The sequence below is a fragment of the Octopus bimaculoides genome, chromosome 2 (assembly GCF_001194135.2).
Source record: "Octopus bimaculoides isolate UCB-OBI-ISO-001 chromosome 2, ASM119413v2, whole genome shotgun sequence".
In the NCBI taxonomy this organism is placed as follows: domain Eukaryota; kingdom Metazoa; phylum Mollusca; class Cephalopoda; order Octopoda; family Octopodidae; genus Octopus; species Octopus bimaculoides.
The window spans coordinates 185,635,788-185,644,718 of NC_068982.1; the positions used below are offsets into that span (position 1 = coordinate 185,635,788).

Genomic DNA, 8,931 nt, shown 5'->3' on the forward strand with positions numbered 1-8,931 from the left:
TATATATATATATATATATATATATATATATATATATATATATATGTTTGACATCCCTTTGAAGGATTGCGGTCCTCACCACTTTTATATATGTGTATATGTATTTATATATATTGTACATAACATTTATAATAAATAATCTATACATATAATTATATATTTTATACACATCTCTGAGGAAATACATTGTTGTATTTTGGTAGTCAAATCAACTAATAAACAAACACAATGAATTCAAATTGATGATGGCAATGGAGATATACTGAAAACACAGACATGGTTTCCTGTTTAAGAAGTTAGACAATCATCTGTGTTTCAGTTTTGTCCAACTGTATAGCACCTTGGGTAAATGTCTTCTACAGGTTGACCAATATATATTGGAGTAAAACTTAACAGTAAGCGTGCAGAGGCCTGCTGGATTTACTGTACCTGTTTCTTCGATGTTGACTAAAACCATACCTGGTTTAATGCCACCAACTCCCTCTTTGGTTGCTTTAGCAAAGTGAACTGTATTAACAACATTTGGATCAAATGTCTGATCTCAGAAAAACTTGATATTTGGATACTCTGCCTCCTTCTCTTGTATCATGGTTTTCTTTCACCTTTTCCCCACCACTACGGGAGTTCCCATAAGGTTATGGGTGCCACTGGCTGCCCTTCTTCATGTAAAAAAGTGTTATTTCCCTCAGTTATTTTATGTTATGGAAAACCTTTTAAGTTGTGAACACTAATTACTGTCTTTGTTTGTTACTTTGAAAATATTAAAAAAGGAAAATTTCATCACAACATTATGCCAATAAGATTCTGGCATAAATCATGCCAGAGTCTTATTTAACATTCATTTCTCTGATAAAAGAGTAGTCACAAAATCAATACCAGTCATGTATTTAGGTCAATTCTGTTAACGTAGAGCCCTTCTCTAAAAATGCAAGGTCTTGTGCTAATGCAATTAATTATTCTAATCAATTCTATTTTTCTACACTAACCAATCATTTCCACATTATTTCAATAAATACAGTGAAGTCTAAACCTTGCTGATGAAAACAAAATAAAGCTGAAACTTGTTTAAAATTATCTTTCATATTCACTGGAAAATGAAAATAATATTTGTAATTGACTAATATTTTTCTTCACCAGATATTTCTTGCCTACTAATCTCTGAAACCTTCACTGACTTAGTCATCTCTAGTTATCTTTTTAACGTTTAATGTTTTCTTATATTAAATTTTAACATTGGCACAAGGCCTCTGTTAAGTATTTTATTAACTAATATAACTAATTCATATACATGAAATGTAATTATCAAGCTACATGAATATCAATTTCACCAAACCTTAATGCCAAAAATGTATAAGTAAAAAATATTTAGATGTTTCTCTCACATACATACTTACGTATACAAAACATATAGATTACTCTATTTCTCACTCAATTATTTTCAGACACACACATGCACAACACAAATATGAAACTGTTATACATTAGCCTATCTCTTTCACTCTCATGTATACTTTCATATATACAGATATAAAACATACCTACATAGTTCTGTCTATTACATATAACTATAACACTTACATGCACCCCCATTACTCTAAACTTTTCACTCTTAGCTCTTCCCTATTTTATATCAGTTTTATCAGATCCCTTCAGAAATTGCACATCTGTTCTTTAATTTACCTCAGGGACTTTTATAAACCACAGGAAACTCTAGACTAAGAAAAAGGCAAAGCAGCTGGGTACTTTAGTTATCATGTAATTTTTAAAGAATTTATAAATAGGACATGATGAGTAGCACACATCACCTATTTGGTGTGAAACTTGGCAGTTTACAGATTTGTTTCATGTGTTAGTCTGAGGATAAAGAGAGTACAAGGGGGGGGGGGGGGGAGCTAGTAGTTTTTTTTTTACAATGGTTGACTGAGGACAAGGAAAGCAAGAAGAAAACTTGTGGCTTTTGTAAAGTCTGAAGAATAAGGAAAGCAGGAAGAGTTGTTGAATGTTTAAGTCTTGCTATTCCACCGGTTTACAGATATAGCAATGTGAGATAAACAATGATTAAGGGATTATGTTAAATTACAGCAAGGAGTTTAGTCAGTTGATTTACTGGGGTGGTGGGGTTGTTAAAACATGCATATGGAGTTCCCGGAGGAGGGGGAGGAGAGCCCCTGCTTCTCATGTAAAAAGCATTTTCACAAATAGTTTTGTATGAGAGAAGAGAGGGCAATGAGAAGAGAGAGAGAGAGAGAGAGAGAGAGAGAGATACAGAATTGTAATAACTTAATATAAGGAGGGTTCAGACTCAGTACAGGTTGAAATGAGCAGAGATGATAGCAGTAGTTGGGAAAATAAGGGTAAGGGGACACAGGACTTGGTGTGTGCGAGTGTTTGTGTGTGAATATTAATGTAAGAGATAAGAGTTCAGTAAGGTAATTATGTGTGCCATGTAAAAGGTGAACCATTACTTAGAGCTGAATCCCATTCAGGCTCTAAAAGGGAAACATTTTATGAAGCAGTCTTAGCAATTATGGGTTGTCATAAATAGGTAGGAAGTTAGTTTTAGTTATAATGAATGGAAGAGCGATGTTGGGGGGGGGGGGTTCAAGAATTGTGAGTTTATATACTTTGAATGGGTTTTATTGTTTGTGGGAGGCAGGTTAATTATTTTAAAATTGCTACAGTTTGAAATAAATAATAGAATTTCAACAAAGAAGTTCACAGGACTGATCTCCTATAGGTAGATAGCTCTGATGATGAGAGGACAATAGACATAGGATAAATATATATAATCATCTCTTCTTTTATTTTCTAATATTGTTCAAATATATTGTTTTTAAATGTTTGTGAAATACGCAGTTGTTAACCCCAGATCAATTGCATCCATGACCAAAGATATAGTATCTATTACTACATTATCTAATGTGTCCTTTTTTTAAAGATAGTATAGTGTGGTTTTAAAGAGATTCAGTTGCTGTTTCTAACAAGTCAAATGACTGCATCTATCTTGGTGCTATTGAACAAGACTAGATTGTTAAGTAAGAAGTGTACTGTCGATGTGCCAATAAAGGAGATTAAATTTGTAAGTGAGATGTTTACCATCTGTGTCATGGCACTAGTGAACGTGATTAGACTGTCAAGTGAGAGAGGTACCATTTGTCTTGCTACCAGTAAATAAGACTAGGTGTCTCTGGTTACAAAATGTTTTCTAGGTCACCGTTCACAAAGCTAAAGGGTCATTTAAAAGTTGCTTGTGGACAATCGCTGGTAATGTTAATGTATCATAGAAGAAACAGATTAATTAATGTTAATATAATACTGAAAATATTCAAAAGCAAACTATAAATAAATACGCAGAAAAAAAAAAAACAGTGTTAGTCAATGACTTAATATTTTCTCAGCATTCATGCAGTCAACAGTGAGGATTTGAGGGGAAATGGGCTTAACTATTAGGATGTTTATATAACCTTATATAGTTGGCAGTAGTATTACTATTAGAATAATTATATCACCTGACATTATTGAGAACATGTTGTAAAGTTAACTTTGTAACCACAAGGTTTTGGTTCAATCACAATGAGTGGCATCTTGGGCAAGTGCCTTTTACAATAACCTTTGACTAACCAATGCCCCATGAGGGAAATTTGGCAGATGGAAGCTGTATAAGAAGCCTATTCTACATATAGGTGTGAGCATTTGTTTTCAAATGTCTTCTGAATAATAAATAGCTCAGTGGTTTCATCAGTTTAGACATGTGATGACAATTGGAATAAAAATACCCTTACTTGAAATATAATTAAGGATTAGTGTCAGGAATCAACAGCTGAAGGAACAGTGTCTGTTGTTCTGAGCAGTTAAAGATAAAAGTAGGTCACTTAGATCACTTTGTGAAGGAAGGGATTAAAATCTTTCACTGAGGATAATTAAGGAATACAATTTAGTACATCTATAAATTTAGAGATTAACACCTTTACTTTAGGGAGTACCATTTGATACTTATGTAAATATTACTTATGTAATACTCACAGCTAAGGACTATTAGTGAGATAGAAAGATAGACAGCTAGATAAATGGAGAAGCAGACAGACAGTGACAAAAAAGACAGCAAATATGAAACCCAACCACTTTCAACTCAGACCTCCTTTTTTGGACCAAGGTTTTTTTATTTCTGTTACTCATGTTACTCAACAAAATGAGGGCAATTAAATAGGGCAATGAAAGAGTATGTTCTGGTGCACATGTAAATTAAGAGATCAACAGCTATTAATAAGGGACAATAATCTGACATTCATACAAGTGAAGAATCAATATTTGTTCTGAGTGCCTTTAGTGCTGGGTCAAATCTTCTAGTTAAAGGTAACTTCCTCCCCTCTTCTCACCATAACAGAGACCCTGAAAAAGAGACAACTGTTGTCCTCTCCTCTTCTGATTAAATCATGTACAAAATACAAAGAATTGTCCTTTTGCTACCAAGATGAATGAAGTGTGCTATCATCATCCAGTGATGTTAGGACCTAACATTAGACAACAATAACAACAGCTCTGAGGTGGGAGAGAGCTGGTTTCCATGGTTATGGTTAAGGCTAATAAATGATTCAGCAGTCATACTTTAATGTTTTGCTTTTTAATTTACATAACATGCAGACAAGATGGTGGCGGTGGTGGTAGTGGTGGTGGTGGTGGTGGTGGTGGTTGCGCTAATGACTTGTAGTTATGGTCGTGATTGTTATGACTGTAATAATGAAAATGATAATTGTATGGAGGTTGAAGGGGTGGTTATAGTGGAGATTCTTGTGGCTATATTAGTGATGATGTTGTTGGCGTTGGTTAGCCCTAGACTAGCCCTGACCAAGCAGGCTCTGATCTAAGCATTCCACTTGTAACAATCCCATTTATCCAAGGTGCAGTGGAATCTAGGACCCCATCTTCCAATGTATCCCTTTCTAAAAAGGTAGATTTGTCTGCTGTTTCTAGTCGGCCGAACGCTCACGTAGAGGCTCCCTCATTGGCTCGGTGGTGGTTGTACGGAGACGGATGACACCCATGGTTATAACAGATTTCGTAACTAAATGAGAGAAAGGAGGGGGTAAGATAGTAAAAGAGAGGAGAAACTTAGTATGAGGGAGTGGAGAGGGTGAAGGTTAGTAAGAGGGGGTGTATGTCGACAGAAACGCACAAAAACATACATACATGTAAAGTTGAGACATGCACATACACACGCAACAGACGCATCGAAGAAGACACTTTGATGCAATGTATACACATACACGCATCTGCACATACCGATTCACACACATACACATACTTAGAGTTAGTGACATAGAAAGATAGATAGATAGATAAATAAATAAACAGAGGTAGGCAGACAGACAGTGACAAAAAAGACAGCAGATACGGAACCCAACCACTTTCAACTCAGACCTCCTTTTTTGGACCAACGCAATGTGAAAAGCTATTTTCAGAGAGAATGTACTCACACACACACACATAGAGAGAGTTGTATACCAGTAAATGTATGTATGTATGTATGTATGTATGCATGTATGTACGTCAGCCTGTTGAATGCAGGCATACATAAACATACGTATGTGACTATAGATATATGCATGTACATATACGGATACATATATCTATAGATCTATGAATAGGGGTCTATATACATACTTACATACACAAACCTACACATACACATATATAAAATGCACTGTACATACATACACACACACATATATATATATATCATGTCTATACACAAATGCATGTATATGTACCTACATCTATGTATACATAAACATAAGCTTGCATATGAGCACAGATATGTATGTATGTATGCATATATATATATATATATATATATATATATATATATATATATATATATATATATATATATATATATATATATATATGAATGTGTGTATGTGTGTGGTCGTAAATTCGATTTCGAGTATAACCACTTGCTTTTTATTTCTCACATGAGCAGGGAATAAGTTAGTCAGTTTCTCTGTAATGGGTCCTCAGATGAGAAGCAAGCCCCAGTCTTTCATTTTTTTTTTTTGTTTTTTTTTGTTGCAGCAGATGCAGCACGGAATTTGCCAACGATCTCATCAACAGAAGCTCCGCCTTTGTAAACTCGGCCAAATGGATTTCCAACCCACCAGTAGATGAGTACACCTTGGGATATAAAGGATAAAAGCGCTTCAGCGGAGTTGATGGAAATGCATGCTTATAGACATTCCGTGTTGGTCTCCAAACATGTGGCCTTTTATGGGTGAGGCATTATATGCATGAATGTACGCGCGCCCACACTCGCACGCATGCACGCACATACACACAAATACACTGCTAAGGATGCATTTATTTTGAATGTATATACAAAATATATACCTGATTATGTAACTGGTCGTTCGTACTTATACACGTGCGCGCGCGCACACACACACAGAGCCTGCATAAAAGCGTAAGTTAAGGCTAATACCCTTAACTGAGTCTTGGTGGCACTGTATGGAAGAGATGGTTATCACTAGCTGCGGACCAAAGTTCTCGAAGCAACTCACAGCTGCTGCAAATCAAGTTGACTAAAACAGTAGCAACAGCATACTCTCTCACTGTTAACAGTTAGGAGTTGCGCAACTTCAGTATTACAGTTATTTACCGGTTGAGTAGATCAAGCCACTTGTGAGTTAAATATTGTCCCCTGGTGACGTGCAAGGCCAGGTTAGGGCCAACTCATGCCCTAAACATAGCCTTCCAATGGTGCTTCTTCCATTATTTAGCTTTAAAGACTCTAAGATATAATAAATATTGAATGTGAGGTAATGGATCAAATATTCAGTTTTGTTCCGGGTGTCCTCGAGGCCAGATCCCGAAACTATATTAATCATAACCGCTTTTCAAGACAGTTTTTTAAAAAATTATTTAATACTAGATAGCAGTAAATGAAATAATATAAATCTACTTATAACAAGAGCAACAGGATAATTGCAAATGTTCAACCCTTTCAAGCAGGACCCTATTACAACAATACCTTTTGCACCTGAAGTGAATCAGGCATTGGAAATAACTTTGGTGCTTCATAATCTGTCTGGGCGTGTCTACTAGATATGAACAGGAAAATTTATCAATTGGCAATTGCCATACCTTATCGACCAACTGTGGTTCCTACAGTTTCCACTCTCCCACCACTGTGTTTATCTGTGTGTCTTTCATGCATTTTAGCAGTGGTGGCGGCCATGGTTGAGATGTCGCTAGACACAAGTATGTACGTACATACATACATACAAATGTCAGTGTAAAGATGTGTATAAATAACTGTTTCAACCACTCTGTTAATACTTTTGCACACGCACACACATATCCCATAACATATACATTGTGTGTGTGTGTCTGTGTGTATGTATTCATGTAACAGCTGTATATACGTACAGATATACACACCTCTGTATGCATTTCACTCAAGAATTATACACATTAATCTTCAAGTGGGGCATTATATATATATATATATATATATATATATAATGCAAACACAAACATATCATGCACCATGCATAACAGTTCTATCTCATGCAATTATATCATAACTAAATGGATTCTATACAAACGTGCCTACATACTATTATTTTTAAAAAATGGCATATTACATACTTCCGCGACACATCTGTGCACAAATAATACACACACGTGACATGTAACATATTTAATAAAATGTAAATAAAAGATTCTGAAAGCTTGGAAGGGTGTATTAAGGCAAAGCCATCTCGAGTAGATGATTGATTTGTGGTAAAGGAGATGAACTTGTGAATGTGGCAAAAAGAAAAATCGGGCGTGAGTGTATTCAGATGTAAATAAGTGTGAAATAGGCGTATGCAGAAACAAAAGAAGACAAGCTGATGAATGGACGGTAGGTAAACAGATATAATGATGGATGGACGGATGGATGGATGAGAAAGAGAGGGAGTGACTGAGTATATTTACTTACTGGCATTCTCGACTGAAGTTATTACACTTGTTGATGTTACAGTTGTTGTGATATTGCTATCTTCTACTCTTCACGTTTTTTTTTTCTCCTTCTCTCTATCCTTTGAGATAGATACGTGGGCGTACAGGTTGTTGTGTGTATGTATGTATCTATGTCTTAGTACGTGTATATATGTGTGTGCACGCGTCTGTCTGTGTCGACCTTCTGGGATGCTGACAATCGAATACCGATGGAACTCCAAACTGACACTGTTGAAATACGAGAGACAACTAACCAGTCCTTACCCTTCTCTTTCTTTTTCCTTCTTCACCTTTTTCTTCTATCTTCTCTCTCTCTCTCTTTCTCTCTCTCTCTCTCTCTTTCTTTATACCTGTTTCCTCCTCCTCCTCCTCCTCCTCCTCCCACTACTGCACTACTATTTTTCACGTCTTTTTCTTTTATGTAGAAGAAGAGGGCGAGAAAGAGAGAGAAGCAGGAAAAGAAAGACAAATAAAGAGAGAGAAAGAGATCAAGAGTAGAAGTTAAGCGAGGGAGAAAAAAAAATTTATAAACAAAGAGAAAAAGGACAAGGAAAATAAATGTTCATAAAGGTAATAAGAGAGGGACGGAGAGCAAGAGTTAGAAGAAACATGGGAGGGGAATAGAGCAGAAAGAAGTAAAAATATGAAAAAGAAAGAGAACGAAAAAAAGCAACAGAGAGGAAAAATGAGAAGTTAATAGGAGAGAGAGGAAGAGAAAGAGAGGCGCGGGGAAGGGCAGCTGATGTAATGTGAAGTGACAAGTAGGGAGAAGAGAGAGAGAGAGAGAGAGTCGGAGAAGGAAAGAAAATCAGGAAATCCCTCATTACGACTGTGGAAGGGGTGGGCAGAGGAGACACAAGAGAGATGTTACCTATTAATGTGTTTATCTTTACACATACATAAAGGAAGGCGGAAACTTTTTCTTGCTGCTGC

The 8,931-nt window shown here is 35.9% G+C and overlaps 1 protein-coding gene across 2 annotated transcripts in view; it reads right to left on the reverse strand.

Moving 5' to 3' along the window:
• The window catches only part of LOC106872597 (adenylate kinase), a 53,481-nt gene extending 45,133 nt beyond the window's left edge, over positions 1–8,348 (reverse strand). Inside the window, exon 1 of one of the 2 annotated variants that reach the window (XM_014919633.2) lies at positions 7,979–8,348. In XM_014919633.2, the coding sequence (XP_014775119.1) occupies positions 7,979–7,984 (6 nt within the window). In that variant the 5' untranslated portion in view covers positions 7,985–8,348. The remainder of the gene's footprint in view (positions 1–7,978) is intronic. The other variant, XM_052965784.1, reaches the window with a different exon arrangement.
• Between the last annotated feature and the right edge of the window lie 583 nt (positions 8,349–8,931).